The sequence below is a fragment of the Leucoraja erinacea genome, chromosome 28 (genome assembly GCF_028641065.1).
Source record: "Leucoraja erinacea ecotype New England chromosome 28, Leri_hhj_1, whole genome shotgun sequence".
NCBI lineage: Eukaryota > Metazoa > Chordata > Chondrichthyes > Rajiformes > Rajidae > Leucoraja > Leucoraja erinaceus.
The window spans coordinates 3,601,968-3,621,435 of NC_073404.1; the positions used below are offsets into that span (position 1 = coordinate 3,601,968).

Consider the following 19,468-nt stretch of genomic DNA (forward strand, 5'->3'; position numbering starts at 1 on the left):
TAGTTGGGAAGGAACTGTCCCTGAATCTGGAGGTGTGCATCTTCACACTTCTGTACCTCTTGCTCGATGGGAGAGGGGAGAAGAGGGAGTGAGATCTCGTATGTGTATGTGACAAATAAACTTGACTTGACTTGACTTGAGATTCATCTTTATTTCCACACGTGGCACGTGTTTGTAAATATCTTTGGTTAATAGTTCCTTTTAATGATTTTGAAATGTCTATGTTGTTCCTCCAGATGCCCTGGCAAAATGTGGAGCATGTGGGTGACCAGAGTGCCTATGTCACTTCTATAATCCTCCATATCAAGCAGAATGTGCCCATTATCCGAGATAACCTGGCTTCCACGCGCAAATACTTTACGCAGTTCTGCATCAAATTTGTCAAGTAAGTGTTATGTTCCCTTCCTGTCAAAATTCACATCTTCACTGCAAAAAGTCTCTTTCCGAAGTAGTTTTGCATTAACGTTAAGCCATGCGAATGCCTTTGGGGTTAACTTGAGTACAGATTTCTTCTTGATTGTGCGTAGGGCTTTCTATACATCTTTCACAACCTTGCATTGTGTGATTCGATCATATCTCAATGGGCATAAAATTCTTTGATGTTAAATGTCTCCTGTGCATGAACTGATGAAATCCTCATCCAGTTCATTTAAAAAATGGTGGATTGTTAGATGAAGCCAGATGAGGTGGGGGATGTTGGGCAGATGCACCCTACTGGGGGTGATGGGGGAGGGGAGTCCAAGGAGACTCGGTCGGGGTAGAAGAAATCATGACAGAAAGTGCTGGAGTAACTCAGCGGCTCAGCCAGCATCTCTGGAGAACATGAAGAGGTGACATTTTGGGTTGGTACCCTTCTTGAAGAAGTTATACTTGTTATGAGATCCAGTTCACTTGATTCAGAGTTGCTTCGAGGAATACAATGTACTAATGGTGATTTAAAACAAATAGCTGATGCTTACTTCAATTTAGCATCAGTGGGGTTTGGAGCAGCACATGTTGCCGTCATAGGACGGCACAGTTGAACAATGGTAGAGATGCTGCCTCAGAGATCCAAGTTCGATCCCGACCCCGAGTGCTGTCTGTATGGAGTTTGCACGTTCTACATGGGTTTTCTCCAAGTGCTCCCGTTTTTTCCCACACTCCAAAAACTTACAAGTTTGTAGGTTAGTGGGCTTTGGTAAGTTGTAAAATATAGTGTGTACGTAACTTAGTGTACGGTGTGATCGCTGGTCGGCACGGATTCGGTTGGCTGAATGGCCTGTTTCCGTGCTGTATTTCTACACCCTAAAAGTCTAAAAGTGTTGTCTCGCTGTCCCTCAGCTTTCTGAGTCTGTGTTCCATCACCCTGTTAAAACAGAATATGCCATTAGATAGAAACATTAAAAAAAAAGGTGCAGGAGTAGGCCATTCGGCCCCTTCGAGTCAATACGATCATGGCTGATCATCTAAAATCAGTACCGCGTTCCTGCTTTTTCCCTACATCCCTTGATTCCTTTAGCCCTAAGAGCTAAATCTCTCTCTCTCTTGAAAACTCTGGGTGAAGAAGTTTTTCCTCATCTCAGTCCTAAATTCCCCTTATTCTTAGACTGTGGCCCCTGGTTCTGGACTCCCCCAACATGGGGAACATATTTCCTGCATCTAGCCTGTCCAATCCTTTAAGAATTTTTTATGTTTCTATAAGATCCCCTCTAATCCTTCTAAATTCCTGTGGATACAAGCCCAGTCGACCCATTCTTTCATCATATGCTGAAAGACCAGGAAATGTTGGTGAAAAGACACATCTCCGTATGATAGTTCACCAACTGCAGAAAGCAAAACATTTACAATGAAACAGTAAAGGGCCTGTCCCACTTACACGACATGTCTCGGGGTGACGCCTGTATGTGTCGTGAGTAGTCGCACAAAGAGTCGTACCTTTTTCTGGTCGCCGCTGGATTTTCAACGTTTTGACATTTTTCGGCTGCCTGCTGCGACTATGACGGGTGCCGGCAAGTCGCCGAAAAAAATCACGTAAGTGGGACTGACCCTTAAGGCAGACAGGAGCCCATCCTAATGCAGTTCCCTCCAGGGAGCCGCGCGGGGTCGTCTGAGCCGAATAGCAGCCTGATCAGCAGCAGCAGCGCCATCGCTTAGGAGCAGCGATCCTCCACCGCAGCATTGATTTTGAATTTTTCGGCTGCCTGCTACAACTGGAAGTGGGTGTTTTGGGATTAGGCAGGGAGTGGGGCTCTGAAAGAATGTGATTCATGATGAGGAAGATGATTCATGGAATAGTGATGAGGGAGTGGGCTGGTGCAGCAGACATAGAGGGTGCCTGAAGAATCGATAGAGTGGATGCAGAGAGGCCGTTTTCCCAGGTTGGAGAATTTAATCCAAAAGTCACAGCCCAAGACCTCACCTATCCATGTTCTCCAGAGGTGCTGCCTGACCCACTGAGTTACTCCAGCACTTTGTGTCATAAAGACTCTACTTGAGTCTTAGGACTAATGAAGATTAGTTTATTATTGTCACGTGTACCGAGGTACAGTGAAAAGCTTTTTTATCCAGTCAGCAAACAGACGGTACTTGATTAGAATCAAGGCATCCACAATGTACAGATACAGGATAAAGGGAATAGCATTTAGTGCAAAATAACTCTTGATTAAAGATAGTTCGAAGGTCTGCTGTTGAAATGAAGATTTAAAAGTGGGCTAGACAGAAAATGCCGGAGTAACTCAGCGGGACAGGAAGCATCTCTGGAGAGAAGGAATGGATAACGTTTCTGAAGAAGGGTCTCGACCCGAAACATCATCCATTCCTTCTCTCCAGAGATACTGCCTGTCCCGCTGAGTTACTCCAACATTTTGAGTCTAGCTGCGGTTTAAACCAGCATCTGCAGTTCCTTCCTACACATTTAAAAGAGTGAAGCGATTGTGATGAATGATAACAGATCCTCTACTTGGATCAGCACACACAAAGATTCACCTGACCTGGGATAAGGGGAAATATCTCGACTTAAGAAGAGTGCAAATCTATTTTTACCTCAGGCTTGAGGATGATCAGTGTTTGAATATCTGCGTGGTTGAAGTTATTGAACACACAGGTAATCCAGGGAATGGGGAGAATCATGGGCTTGAGTTACATGATCAGCTTTGATATTGAGCAAAAGACAATAGAATAGGTGCAGGAGTAGGCCATTCAGCCCTTCGAGCCAGCACAAGTGAGCAGACTCAATCAGTTTAGTTCATTGTCACGTGTACTGAGGTACAGTCAAAAGCTTTTTGTTGCGTGTTAACCAGTCAGCAGAAAAACAATACATGATTACCATTGATCCGTTTACAGTGAATAGATACATGATAAGGAAATAACGTTTAGTGCAAGGTAAAGCCAGCAAAGTCTGATCAAGGATAGTTCGAGGGACATCAAAGAGGTAGATAGTAGTTCAGCACTGTTCTCTGGTTGTGGTAGGTTGATTCAGTTGCCTGATAACAGCTGGGAAGAAACTGTCCCCGAATCTGGAGGTGTGTGTTTTCACGCTTCTACACCTTTTGCCTGATGGGAGAGGGGAGAAGAGGGAGTGGCCAGGGTGCGACTTGTCCTTGATTATGCTGCTGGCCTTGATTCAGATTCAGATTCAACTTTAATTGTCATTGTCAGTGTACAGTACAGAGACAACGAAATGCCGAGGCAGCGCGAGATATAAATGGAATCGATAATAGAGAGGTTGGTTTGTGTGATGGTCTGGGCTGTGTCCACAATTCGCTACAATTTCTTACCGTCATACAAGAACTTAAAGAAGTAAGAAATAGCAGCGAGAGTAGGCTATTCAACCCCATGTACCTTCAGTAAGATCAAGGAGGGTCTTTTACATCCCTGCACTAGCTCCTGATAGTCATATAGTACGGAAATAGTTTATTCAGCCCAACATCCATGCCGACCAAGATGCCCCATCAAAGCTAGTCCCATTTGCCCACATTTGGCCCATATACCTCTAAACCTTTCCTATCCATACGGATGTCTAAAGGGCCTATCCCACTTAGGCAATTTTTTAGGCAAATGTAGGCGACTAGGCTGTCGCCAGGGTGTCACCTATATGGTTGTGAGTAGTCTCCTCAGTCGCCCAACGAGTTGTAGCGTTTTTCCGGTCGCTGCTGGATTTTGAAATGTTCAAAACCTTTCGGCGACGTTGGGCTTGTCGTAGTTTGTCTGCTCCTGACGTAGGTGCTGTCGTAGGTTGACGCCGGCGCTGACTTCGGTGAATTCCATTGTCGTAGCCGCCGGCAGTCGCCTAATAAATTGCCTAGTGGGACAGGCCCTAGAGTATCTTTTGGGTGTTGTTATACCTGCCGCAACTCCTTCCTCAGGCAGCTTATTCCATAGACCCACCCACTGAGTGAAACATTTGCCACTTGGGCTACTATTAATCTTTCCCCTTTCACCTTATACCTATGACCTCTGGTTCATGATTCCCCTACCCTGGGTAAAAGAATAAAATGAGAGGAAAAAAAGGATATATCCCCCTCATGATATCCACCTCTATAATATCACACGTCAGCCTCCTGCGCTTCAGGGAGTAAAGTCCCAGTTTGCATAATCTCCCCCTATAGCTCAGGCCCTCGAGTCCTGCCAGCAACTGCAGCAGGTAATTCTTCTCCACATTCTTTCCAGCATAATGACATCCTTCCTTTAGTTCCTTTAATATCTGAAAACCTATCAATCTCCGCCTTCAATAGATTGAATAACTGAATATCTTGGGATTTCCAAAGATTCACAACGTCTTGGTGAAGAAAAGTCTTCTCTCTCGGCCCAAAATGGCCGACTGCTTGTTTTGAGACGGTGACCTCTGCATTTCGACATCTGGTCCAAGAAATATCAACATTACATCTGCTCCGTCAAGACCCATGTGGTCTCCCCTGCGTTATGTATTTAACTAAGATCAACAAAACAGTGTATTTGCTGGTCATTCATCTCTGTGCTACTTACCACATGCAAAATCTATTGAGTACATTACTACATAACAATGATGACTCATTGCATGCAAAGTTTACTTAAATTAAGTTTAATCTATAGATGCAGTGTGGAAACAGGCCCTTTGGCCCATCGAGTGTGTGCCGACCAACAGTCCCCATACTAGTACTATCCTCCACACTAAGGACAATTTACAATCTTTACCGATGCCAATTAACCTACAAACCTGTATTATTTGGAAGGTGGGAGGAAACTGGAGCACTTTGGGAAAACCTACGAACTCCATACAGACAGCACCCGTAGTCGGGATCGAACCCAGGTCTCTGGCGCTGTAAGGCAGAAATTCTACCTCTGCACCACTGTGCCCCCCTGATGTTTAGAAATACAGCAAGGCAGCAGGCCCATTGAGTGTACACTGACCATCGATCATCCATTCACACTGGTTCTATGTTATCCCACCTTCTCATCCACCCCTTATACAATTCACAGAGGCCAATTAACCTACAAACCTGCATGTCCTTGGGCTGTGCCGGGAGGAAACACACGGAGTCACAGGGAGAACGTGCAAATCCCACACAACTCAGGGAGAACGTGCAAACTCCACGTGCAAACTTAATACCCAAGTTCAGGATCAAACCCGGGTCTCTGGCGCCGTGAGGCAGTAGCTTTACCAGCTGCGCCACTGTGCTGCCCTAAAGGCGTTTAAATACATAAATGCAAATTGCATCTTTCTTTCTGTGTGATTCAAGCAGGACTGGACCTTAGCTGACGGAGAGATGGTTTACTTTAAGTCCTAGTCAGAATGGCGGCCGAATCCTTTTAATAACCATGTCTAGCTGGGCCATAAGCCTCAATTTGGACTGACTATACTTAACCAAATCTTTTACATAAATTAACGTAAAGTATTATACCTGAAAAAATCCAATTGCCCTCAGGCAAAGAAAAAGCACTGTTGGTCCAAGTATTATTTTGGATTCAAAACGCAATCTGCATTTTGAAGCTGTCAGCAATTGATCAGCCTCAGCCAGCGCTAGATTCCCCAGGGAAATCTTAAGAATAAGCAAGAACTGTTTTAGCACAGTGTCCAGTAGCTACTGTTTGAGTCATTTCGTGGCTGCCTACCAGTCCAGTTTCAAACGCTTGCTCTGCGCTGAGCATCTCCTGTATGTACACAGTGCAGCACACTGTTCACAGTGAGATTGACTTTATACCAGATGTGGGGTTGGAAATGCGAAAATACTTTTCATATTTCCATACTTAGGAAATCATTGTTATCCAGCTGGATCAATTCCTGCTTTTTTTCCCCTGTTTTTCCAGCATCATACAAATGTAATATTACGCTCATAGTTCTACAAATATAATCTTGCCTGCTAACTAAATGTGATAGTACAGGTCCATCACCGATTTTCCGGCCTTGGTTCCAGAGCCTTTCCGTCCAGCCTTGGTTCCAGACCCCTGCTGGATTAGCTGTTTTGCCGCACCACCGAGATACCTGCAAAGTCGACCGCGGAAGTCGGCCATGGGAAACGGCTCTGCCGGCTTCGGCCGGGCCGGAGTTCCAGAGCCCCGGCCGCGGGTGGAGAATTGGACGGAAGTCCTGATGCGGTTGAGATCGGCCGCCTCACCCAGCCTAGGCACCTCATTTTCAGGGGAACTTCCAGGGGGGATTTCAAGTATGCTCTCGTGATTTTGTCCGGATTAAAGGAGGTGCAGAACCACCAGTTGCGGGAAAATCGGTGGCGGATCTATAGGTTTAGCGTCGACCTGAATGAACCTATTGGTCATTCTCCCTCATCGAAACAGGGGGCGCCGTCCTGTATGATATGGCTGCCCAACCAGCAGCTGTTCGTTTTTTCACTCTTTTTTTATTTTTAGTCAGTTTTAGTGTTTTGTTTTGGAGTTCTAGTCTTTTTTATGTGGGGGGGGGGGGGGGGGGAGGGGGAAAGCTACTTTTCAGGGTCCCTACCTGGTCGGAGAGGCAGCTTTTCTCCGGGCTGCACTTTCGATCTATCCTCGCGGACTACCAGCGGGCCTGGAGCGGCGTTTCCTGAGGGGACCGCCCAGAACCTCGGCTTTGACGGCGGCACAGCGCTGGAGCATCATCGCGAAGTGGAGCGGGCGATGCCTTGCCCCGGTCACCGCGCTGGAACTCCGGTGAGCTGAGACCGCCGAGAAAAACATTGCGGAGCTGCGGGTCTGTGGAGCTTAACGTTGGGAGCCTGGGATCTCTCGCCGAGATCGCCAGTGGTGGAGCTCCATCCAGCGCGGCCTTGATGGCTTCGGAAGCTGCGGTCTCCAGTAAGGAAGCGGCCGTTCCAGGTGTCCCAAGCTGCTGAGAGGATTCTCCCGACGCCTGAACGCCATCACCCGGCGAGAACGGCCTGGAACATCGGGCCTCCGTAGCGGCGACTGCGGAGGCCTCAATAGGCCCAACTATGGGTGGACATGGGATGGGGACTGGACATTGTGCCTTCCCTCATAATGGCATAATGGGAACCATTGTGGGGGGATGTTTTTTATGTTTAAGTCCCTTTATTATCGTTATGTCTGTATTCTTTTTTTTATGTGCTGCATTGGCAAGAAGCATTTCACTACACCTATGGTGTATGTGACCAATAAATAACCTTTGAACCTTTCTGCAAAGCTGTCTTATCTCACTTATCTCACTCACTGGTGCATTTCTCAATTTATCAGCAAAGATCAGCGTTGCATATTATACACGCATTGTTGCTTTCACTCGCATTCTCTCTGATGATTCATTCAGTTTATTCTCGTGACACAGCGCAAAAACAAGCCCCTTGGCTCATCGAGTCCACGTCGATCAGCGACCGCCGCACACAAGTGCTATCAGGCGGGTCAGGTCCGCATCTTTGGAGGACATGGATAGGCGATGTTTTGTGTCGGGACCCTGCTTCAGAATGGTGTGTCACCCAGATAAGGTGCTGAATAGCTCAGACAGAATTCGATTGTTAAAGGGCCTGTCCCACTTGGGCGTCATTTGCGCGACAGTCGTGCGCCAAGTGCTCTTGAGGGCCCTGCTTCTTTTGGGGGCCATTTGTGATGTTGTTCCTACTTATTCCGGTCTCCATGGCAGGGATTTTCCCAGTGAAAATCGAAGATACTATGATGAAAATGTTTTAAAACTACTCGAGCTTTATACCCGGGTGGTCACGTGGTGCGGCGCTCAAATGGAGCGCCGACAGCGTACGGGTGGCGCATGGTTACGGACGTTGGCGCACAGTGACACATAATAAATTAGCATAGGCAATGTTTGTGCGTAACGTAACATGCATCACCACGTGCTACACGTATGCCGTCGGTACGTCAACTTACACCATCACGTACGCCAGCGGGGTATTCCCCTCCTTTTGGTACGGAACTTTTGCATTTTTCATCTTGAAATTGTGTAATCTCGTGCATTCTGTAGCGAGTCTTTTAATTTACACTTGAATGCAACATTTATGCTTTAAATTGGATTTGCTATGAATAAGGTTAGGCTAAATTACATTCCACATTACATTTCACAGTAGAACCAGGCTCTGATCAACAGGTGCAGCACATGAATGATCTTGGTATATTCATGTATGGAAATCAGATTATAATCAAACACTTGACCCGTGTTGACCAACCTGGGTCTCACTGCACACCTGGTACTACTCCTGACCCTGACTCCAGTTGCATACCTTCTCTCATTCCAGCCTTACACCTGGCCCCCTATTCGACCCTGATCATAGCTGCTTACCTGCTTAGGTTCCCAGTACTGAACACTCCCATTGTCCCAGCTTTAACTGCACACCTAGTACTATTCCAGAACTTGAGTCTGGATGCACACTTGGCCTTGCTCCTAGCCCCTCTGCCCACATATCTGGCTCACACATAGAGCCCCATATCTGATCCTCATGGACTGAACCTATTACTTTCAAGTCCACAGGTGCTTATCTAATGTGGTCAGCTTTTATGGGGCGCTTCACGGACCAGATTTTGTATAACAAAATGTGCTACATCCATTGGCTTCCTTGTTATCTAGCATGCTAGTTACTTTGTCAAAGAGGTCATCAATTGGTTGAACACAATTTATCATCCATAAAATTATACCCACTCAGTTTTTTGTTACCATTTCCTTCACTTTCCTAACAAACTGTCCTGAAGTCATTTTCACCCCCAATATTTTCAGTATTTTGCTGTCTTCCTCTCAGTTGGGACTTTTCCGAAATGCAAAGTCCAATAACAATATATATTTAAGCAATAATATTCTATTTAATGTGATCTTGAGAGTACATAATATTTTCTGTGCTATTCATAACACAACAATAATAAAAAGATATTTGTTTTGATTACACCTACCAACATTCATACATTATGATATTACAGTTAATATGTACCGAGGGCAAATTTTTTTCCAATGAACCTATTCCCAATTACTTTTACATTGAAGTGATTGAAATCCGTGAAGTTTAAATAGCATCAGAAAAATAAAACCTCTGGTATGGATGATACTCATTACGTGGTTGGTTGGAGTCAGTATCAGCACAGTTACTATATTAAACTTTGAATCTTCAGATGTCTTGGTTCAAGCTAATACTAAAGACAAATAATAACTTCCTCACACATTCCCCTGCAAGTATCTGTCACTTCTTTAAAATATGCTCCTTCTTTGAACAAGCTCTTAAACATCGCATCTGAATCAGTTTCCATCTGATTACACTCCTTGAGGATGTTCATTTATGTGTTCAATTAACAAAACAATGAGATTGGGGACATTTCTATTCAACCTGTCAAAGGAATTTTGGGAGGGGGGTTTAGAAATAGTCAGTGAGGTAAACAAACATAATAGTTGAGTGGCAAATGACACTGGTGCTACCTTCCTAATATTTAACTGAAGGAAATAATGGGTTACCGGGGCTGTATGTTGTGACAGACAGCCTGACACCTTGCATGTCATTTTTGTATTACACTTATCCCATCCGCCTGGATATTCCGGATTAATAAATTAAGGTTTTGTCAACTCAGGCTAATTACAAATCAATTACAACGCAGACTAATTACAAATCAATAACATTAGCCAACTCCGAAACATGAAGCGCTGAGCATTGAGATCCGGACATTATGGACAACTAGCCTCAGTTCCCCGCTCACATCTGGCAGTGCACTCCATCTGAACACCTCTCTCCTGCCGCTCGCCGGACCCGCAAATCCTTAAATTCCGACTGCCGCGGGAAACAGGACATGGCCTCACTTGCTGCGCTGGGTGACACTGTATGGCATTTACTGCCCGGTCCGTGTCTTTCAATGTAAATGTGCATGGTGTCATGCTTTGGAGGTGTGTGACAGTTGTCGGTCAAGTGAGAATAACAGAGAGAATAAGAATGCTGCTGTCTTGTCAACAGACGCGCATATAAGCAGTTTGTATTAGTTTTGAAATTCTCATTGATCACAGAATTTCTTACGACAGAAGGTGAGAAATTCTGTGATCAACGTGAGAATTGGGCGAAATGCGTGAGTCTCACACTCAATGTGTGAGATTTGGCAGCCCTGCATACTCATGTACCCTTCTATTGATAATCTTTCCTCTGGCTTCACATTTTGCACCACTTATCTCCTTCTTACTGCTTTTTTCTTTTCATCTCTGTCCTTTGTTCAACTGTCTGCCAATCCAAATCACCTTTCAGCTGTATCCATTTACCACTTGCAGCCCCCACCTCCCTTCCAGCTTTCTTACCCCCACCCCCCTATAACCAGTCTGAAGAAGGGGCCCGAAATATGCAAAGGTCTTCTGCAGAATGACATACAATTCTGAATATAAGGTGAATCGTCAATTGACATTAGACTTGGTGAACCTCTCAGCTCCTTGTATGGTACCCATATCATGTCTAAATTTAGTTATTTCTCTCTGCCTCTGACGTTTATGTTGTTATCATGGCGTGTGTAATAGAGTGATCATACTGCTTAACTATTGAGACAATAATTGTCTGAATCTGAGTTCAGTGGAATCTGCTGATGAAATTGTAACATAGGTACAAATAGAGTTGAGGAACATGCACTGGAATCACTTTCAGAACCACACAAATTCAACAGTTCAGGTCTGGAGGACCTTTTTTAATTCCTTTTGGGTTTCTGCAAAACTCTGGACGGAAGAAACTTGTAGGATCAAATAGCATTTTAGTTTAGTTTAGAGATACAGCGTGGAAACAGGCCCTTCGGCCCACCGTGTCCACGCCGACCATCGATCTCCCATACACTAGTTCTGGCCTACAATTTACAGAAGGCAATTAACCTACAAACCTGCACATCTTTGGGATGTGGGAGGAAACTGGAGCACTGGGGAAAACCCACGCGGTCTCAGGGAAAACGTACAAACTCCGTACAGACAGCGCTCGAGGTCAGAATGGAATCTGGGTCTCTGGCGCTGTGAGGCAGCAACTCTACCGCTGTGCCACCGTGCCACCCTAATTTCTTATCTGAAGACATCTTGTACATTCTTCAAAATATGGAATTCTTTTGGAAGATGGAAGTGAAATGAGGCCTATTTTAGAAATCCTAAAGTTTTAATAAGCTTACTTAAGAAAACTTTGGAATAGATAGGGTGAATACCCAGAGTAGGGGAATCAAGAACCAGAGAACAAATGTTTAAGGTGAGAGATTTAAGGGGAAAGATTTAATAGCCACCTAAGGTGTAACCTTTTCACACAGAGGGTAGTGGGTATATGGAACGAGCTCCAGAGGAGGTAATAGAGGCAGGTACTATAGCAACAAAAGATATTTGGACTGAAACATGGCAGGAAAGGGTCAAAGAGATATGGGCCGAATGCGGGTAGGTGGGACTAGCGTAGATGGGGCATCCTGGTCAGCATGGACAAGTTGGGCCCAAGGGCCTGTTTGTGCTGTATGACTCTATGACTAGGAATCAAAACTCAGACCTCTCAGGAAAGGGAAATCTGATCCCTTATTGAACAAAAAGTCATATGTTTCTATTTTCACATAAGAAGAATTTTTGCTGTAGACACTGCTCAAGATACGCCACATTTTTACCCCAACTTTGTGCTTGCTCACCAGTACCGATTGTGCAGTCAATTACTGTAAGTTTTGCTATAATTTTCAGTTCAAATCTGTTTAAAAATAGATTGCACCAGCCTGATATGAGATGGCATCAGGCAGTGTACATGCGTCATAGATTTTCAGTATTGTGTTGCCAATTTACCGTGGATACTTTATCAGATAATAACCTGTTTATGTTTACAGCATTGTTTCACCTTTCTGGAATATGGCAATGCATTCATGTTCCACGGGCAGCCTGTTCAGACTTGTCTGAAGAACCTTTCAAGGCCTGTTTAGTTTAGTTTAGAGATACAGTGGGGAAACAGGCCCTTCGGCCCACCAAGCCTGCTCTGACCAGTGACCTCGTACACTAGCACTATCCCACACACTAGGGACAATTCACAATTTTTACAGGTCAATTAACCTACAAACCTGTACGTCTTTGGAGTGTGGGAGAGAAACCCGAGCCCCCTGGGAGAAGGGAGAACGTACAAACTCCACACAGACAGCACCCGTAGTCAGGATTGAACCCGGGTCTCTGGTGCTGTAAGGTAGTAACTTGGTACTTGGTGAGACCACACCTAGAGTATTGCGTACAGTTTTGGTCTCCAAATCTGAGGAAGGACATTATTGCCATAGAGGGAGTGCAGAGACGGTTCACCAGACTGATTCCTGGGATGGCAGGATTGTCTTGTGTATAGACTTGGTTTATACTCTCTAGAATTTAGGAGATTGAGAGGGGATCTTATAGAAACTTACAAAATTCTTAAGGGGTTGGACAGGCTAGATGCAGGAAGTTTGTTCCCGATGTTAGGGAAGTCCAGGACAAGGGGTCACAGCTTAAGGATAAAGGGGAAATCCTTTAAAAACGAGATGAGAAGAACTTTTTTCACACAGAGAGTGGTGAATCTCTGGAACTCTCTGCCACAGAGGGTAGTTGAGACCAGTTCATTGGCTATATTTAAGAGGGAGTTAGATGTGGCCCTTGTGGCTAATACTGAGTTGGATGATCAGCCATGATCATATTGAATGGCGGTGCAGGCTCGAAGGGCCGAAACTCCTAATTTCGTGTTTCTATATTGCCACCCACCATCCTGCTCACACAAGGGGCAATTTTCACACAGGCTAATCAAGCAAATATTTCCATGGTTTCCAGGAGCCCGACATAAACAGCGCCAAACTAATCGTGTCATATTGCCACTCCTTACACACAAGGGGCAATTTACACAGGCTAATCAAACCTACATGTCTTCGGGGTATAGACTTTAGAGATACAGTGAGAATGCAGGCCCTTCAGGGCACTGAGTCCGCGATCATCTTGTATACCAGCATCATCCTACACACTGGGGACAATTTGCAATTTCCAATTTCCAATTAACCTACAAACCTGACGGTAGATAAAAATGCTGGAGAAACTCAGCGGGTGAGGCAGCATCTATGGAGCAAACAAATTGGTGACGTTTCAGGTCGAGATCCTTCTTCAGTCTGAAGAAGGGTCTCGACCCGAAACGTCACTTATTCTGTGACGTCACGTCACTTATTTTTCCAGCATCTGCAGTTCCTTCTGAAACCTAAATACCTGGACATCTTTGGAGTGTGGGAGGAAACGTGAGCACACGGGAGAATTGCATGCGGCTGTGCCCGTGGTCAGGATCGAAGCCGGATCTCTGGCACTGTAAGGCAGCAACTCTACCGGTGGTCACTGTGCTGTCCAAATGTGGAATGGGGGAGAAAACTGGAGGCAACCTACATCATCGAGCCATTTAGTCCAACTTGCCCACGGTGACCAACATGCCCCATCACTAGTCCTACCTGCCTATGTTTGGCCCATATACCACTAAACCTATTGTATCCATGCACCTGTCCACATGTTCTTTAACCTTTATGATAGTACCTGCCTCAGCTACCTCCTCTGCAGCCTTTTCCATACACCCACCACCCTTTGTGTAAATTTAGTGCAAACCAAGATGCCTTCTCCACGCTAGTTCCACTTGCCCGCGTTTTGGCCCATATCCCTCCGAACCTTTCCTATCCATGTATCTCAGCTTGTACTCGCTAGAATTTAGAAGATTGAGGGGGGATCTTATAGAAACTTACAAAATTCTTAAGGGGTTGGACAGGCTAGATGCAGGAAGATTGGTCCCGATGTTGGGGAAGTCCAGAACAAGGGGTCACAGTTTAAGAATAAGGGGGAAGTCTTTTAGGACCGAGATGAGAAAAACATTTTTCACACAGAGAGTGGTGAATCTCTGGAATTCTCTGCCACAGAAGGTAGTTGAGGCCAGTTCATTGGCTATATTTAACAGGGAGTTAGATGTGGCCCTTGTGGCTAAAGGGATCAGGCGGTATGGAGAGAAGGCAGGTACAGGATACTGAGTTGGATGATCAGCCATTATCAAATTGAATGGCAGTGCAGGCTTGTAGGGCCGAATGGCCTACTCCTGCACCTATTTTCTATGTTTCTATATCTGTCCAAATGATTCTTAGTTTCCAGTGGTATTATCAGTCACCTAAGAACTACAAATGTGGAGTAGAAACAAATTGTACAAAATACTGCATACAAAGATAAGAAGACCAAAATAATATGATCATTGATGTGTTTGGCCAGATCGGAGGCTGCAGTTCATCACCATGTCTGTAAAGTGCTTCAGAGATAGATGTGTAATGTTCCTAGAAGCTTCAAGAGCCAGAGACACGAGTTCGATCCCAACTGTGGCCACTGTCTGCACGGAGTTTGCACGTTCTCCCCGTGACCTGTGTTGGTTTTCTCCAAGATCTTCGGTTTCCTACCACGCTCCAAAGACGTACAGATTTGTGGGTAAATTGGCTTGGGCTTGTTTACTTGGTATAAGTGTCCCCGAGTGTGTGTTGGATAGTGTTGAAGTGTGGGGATCACTGGTCAGCGCAGACTCGGTGGGCCGAAGGGCCTGTTTTCCACGCTGAATCTCTAAACTAATCTAAACTAAATTCACTCCCAGTCAGCTTGCTGCTGAAACCAAAGTAGATTTTTCAATGATTTACTTCAGAAAAACCGTGAATTATCAGACAGACCTACCATAGTACATTCAATTCAATTCAATTCAACTTTAATGTCATCGCACAATACAGTACAACGAAATGCAGTTTTGCGTCAGTCCGTAGTAGTTGTACATAAAGAGAAAAAACAAGAAAAAAATAGAAAGAGAGAAGATACAGAATAATCAGGAAATACAGAATGATTAAACAAAGGGGGACGGAGGGACCAGAGAAATCTATCGTCGGGACTCCGAGTTCAGCAGTGTGATTGTGTTGTTATAGAAGCTTTTCCTCATCCTGCTGGTACGTGACCTGAGGCTCCTGTACCGCCTCCCTGATGGGAGGAGGGCAAACAGTCCATGGTTGGGGTGTGAGGGGTCTTTGATGATCTTCCCAGCCCGTCTCAGACACCGTTTTCGGTGGAGGGCATCCATGGCAGGGAGCGGGGCACCGATGATGTGCTGCGCGGTACTCCCACATAAAATCATTCACTTGGTTTCAGGTGCAAGGCAGAATTTCCAACAAACCAGAGAAATTAGGAGACTTATTGAGACTCATGGAGCCATACAGTGTGGAAACAGGCCCTTCTATCCAACTTACCCATGCTGACCAAAATGTCCCACATACACTAGTCTCACACGCCTGCATTTGGCCCATATCCCTTTAACCCATCCAATCCATGTATGTACCTGTACAAATATTTTTTAAACATTGTGATAGTGTCTGCCTCAACTACCTCCTCCGGCAGCTCGTTCCATATACCTTGTGTAAAAGCTGTTGTCCTTCGGGTTCCTACTACAGAGAGGAAGATCGATGACTCATTTGACTTTTTCCACGTAGAAATGTAACATGTTGACAGCAAAATCATCAAAATCAGATGCTGTCCACCTTGTGGTGAGATATGGAGAAAATGGCAGTATAAAAGTTATTGCCATGTGTTTGTTCTACAGCAATAACAACAACCTTGAGAAAAACAAAATTGAAAATGCAGTTGGAAAAAATTGTCTTTCTTTCCAAAGGTGCTGGACTTATTTAAATCTGAACTGAAGTCAATAGACTCCATGTATTTACTTCTCTAACATCCAAGTGTTATAAAAGTTCAGTCAGAATTTTTAAAAGGCCCAAGAAGGCAGATCTGGAACTTTCAGCACCTTTTCACAAAGCTATTTTATCCACACTCTCCCTCTGTGGACAAACCACAGAATATACTGGTGAGTTGAGACATTCATCATTATTTAGTCTGTATCTTTAAAAGAAAAACAACTTTGGACGATCAAACAAGTTGAAAGGCGATTTGATTTAGAAGAGCCAATAGACAATAGGTGCAGGAGTAGGCCATTCGGAACCTTCGAGCCAGCACCGCCATTCAATGTGATCATGGCTGATCATCCCCAATGACCCCGTTCCTGCCTTCTCCCCATATCCCCTGACTCCGCTATTTTTAAGAGCCCCATCTAGCTCTCTCTTGAAAGCATCCAGAGAACCTGTCTCCACCACCCTCTGAGGCAGAGAATTCCACAGACTCACCACTCTCTGTGAGGAAAAAGTGTTTCCTCGTCTCCGTTCTAAATGGCTTACTCCTTATTCTTAAACTGTGGGCCCTGGTTCTGGATTCCCCCAACATCGGGAACATGTTTCCTGCCTCTAGCGTGTCCAAACCCTTAACAATCTTATTTGTTTCAATCCTTTCGCTCCATAGATGCTGCTGCACCCGCTGAGTTTCTCCAGCATTTTTGTGTACCTTTCTTATCTTAGGTTAGTTTAGAGACACAGCGTGGAAACAGGCCCTTCGGCCCACTGACTCGGCACTGACCAGCGATCCCTGCACACTGACACTATCCTACATATCCTATTTGTTTACATTTCTACCAAGCCAATTAACTCACTAACCTGTACATCTATAGAGTGTGTGGGGAAATCGAAGATGTCGGAGAAAACCCACACAGGTCATGGGGAGAACGTACAAATTCCGTACAGACAGCACCCGTAGTCAGGATTGAGCCTGGGTTTCTGGCGCTGTACGGCAGCAGCTCTACCCGCTGCGCCACCGTGCCACCCTTGCATGGTTTTATTTTTCCGGGACTCGCTCAAATGTCCAACTGTCAGCACAAATATGATCTTCTCACATGATTTATACCTGATTTCAGGATGGAACCTACGTCTCTGGTGTGTGAGGCAGCAGAGATACCAGCTGCACCACTGTGCCGTCCAGCGATCTCAATTTTGAAATGAACTCAGTGACCGAGGGGGGGGGAGATAGATATCTTCAATGATTTATCATCTGCTGAGTGAATAGATGATCTTAGGACTGAAATTGAGGACTGAAATGTCTCTTCATTTCAGTCCTCAATGTTCCTACTGCCCAATATAGCTTCCTCATCTGTGTAGCCTTTCAGGTCCGGTAAGATTTTTATTCTTTCATTTCCATACTTGTAGAGAATAGAAAACCAGTCCACTTTACTTCACCCCACATGATTGATCTGCTGTCCCAGGAGCAGGTCTCGCCAGGGCCCTGTATACTTATTAATATTTGCTGCAAAGCCCACTGTGCCTCTCACCAGGTTTCGCAGTTGGTTTCTATTAAAGAGCAAAATCGAAAAAAAAAAAAATAACAGAGGGAAGTACAAGTTTCGTTCGTTGCATATTAGCACAATGAAGGCAGAATATCATTCACCCAAAGAAAATGCAAAGATACAGCAGAGAAGTATGACTTTTAAATCATTGCTTCCTACAATTGTTGTGGCAGCATCAACATTCGATAAAGATCCTAGTTTAGAGATACAGGGTGGAAACAGGCCCTTTGGCCCATCGAGTCCGCACCGACCAACCATCACTCCGGACATTAGTTCTGTACAACACTCCAGGGACAATTTATAGAAGCCAATTAACCTACCAACCCGCACGTCTTTGGAGGGTGGGAGGAAGCCCACGCAGTCACAGGGAGAACGTGCAAACTCCGCAGAGAGAGCATCCGCAGTCCGGATCGAGCCCGGGTCTCTGGCTGTAAGGCAACTCTAACGCTGCGCCACTATGCCGCCCATTCATTGGAAATTAAATGTGATTTTTTTTCTGTCAGTTCAAATGTGGGGAAGGTGAAGGTGACGGAAAAGCAATGTTGTTCTGGCGTTGGCGTTTAGTAGCTTGAATGGAAATACCGTGTACAGTGCAATCTTATGGTTCAAGTCCATAAGTCCTTGAAAGTTGCAACACAAGTAGATAGAGTGGTAAAGAGGGCATAAGGTATGCTTACTCTCATATGTCAAGGCACTGAGTATGTCAGGAAGTTGCAGTGCAGCTTTATAGGAGTTTGGTTCAGCCACATTTGGAGTATTGCGTGCAGTTCGGGTCACCCCATTACAGTAAGGATATGGAGGCTTTGTGCAGAGGAGGTTTACCAGATTGGGGGGTCCAGGGAGAAGTTGGACAGACCTGCTTGTTTCATTTTGGAGGTTTGGGTATCCTTTGCGGTACCACAGCGCATGCACTGACTGCTGTGAGTTTGTAGTCTGCGATGTCATGGATTCCTCCCACATCAAAGACGTACAGATTTGCTAGGCTAATTGGCTTTAGTAAAATTGTAAAAAGTTGTCTCGAACAGTTGTCCCTTTTCCCAACTTGACACCATTTAGATAATACTCTGCTTCCTGTTTTTTTGCTACCAAAATGGGCATCTGCCCAGTCCCCAACCTGTCAAGTCAACCTGCATTTTTTGTTCAGCCTTTGCATAATGCAATGACTGCTTGAAGTCTGCGATTCATGGACATCACCAGTTGCTGGGCGTCTTCTCTGCCATCTTTAGGTTATGCTTGTTTTGGGGGCTAGTCCCCTTCAGATTTTTATTCAGCATATAAAAGGCATGCTCAATTGGGTTCAGATCGGGTGATTGACTTGGCCAATCAAGAATTGACCATTTTTTAGCTTTGCAAAATTCCTTTGTTGCTTTAGCAGTATGTTTGAGATCATTGTCTTGCTGTAGAATGAACCGCCGGCCAATGAGTTTTGAGGCATTTGTTTGATCTTGAGCAGATAGGAAGTGTCTATACACTTCAGAATTCATTATGCTGCTACCATCAACAGTTGTAACATCAATGAAGATAAGCAAGCCAGTACCTTCAGCAGCCATACATGCCCAGGCCATAACACCCCCACCACAGTGTTTCACAGATGCTTTGGATCTTGGGCAGTTCCTTCTCTCCTCCATACTTTGCTCTTGCCATCACTCGGATATAAGTTAATCTTCGTTCCATCTGTCCGCAAGACCTTTTTCCAGAACGGTGGTTGCTCTTTTAAGTACTTCTTGGCAAACTGTAACCTGGCCATCCTATTTTTGCGGCTAACCAGTGGTTTGCATCTTGCAGTGTAGCCTCTGTATTTCTGTTCATGAAGTCTTCTGCAGACAGGGAATGTGGACAGTGGTCATTGACAAATCCACACCTGACTCCTGAAGAGTGCTTTCTGATCTGTCGGACAG

General features: G+C 45.0%; 1 protein-coding gene across 1 annotated transcript in view; it reads left to right on the forward strand.

Moving 5' to 3' along the window:
* Positions 1-19,468, forward strand: part of vps53 (VPS53 subunit of GARP complex) — a 338,695-nt gene that overhangs the window by 252,988 nt on the left and 66,239 nt on the right. The window contains exon 18 of the mRNA XM_055657535.1: positions 237-385. Within this exon, the coding sequence (XP_055513510.1) occupies positions 237-385 (149 nt within the window). The remainder of the gene's footprint in view (positions 1-236; positions 386-19,468) is intronic.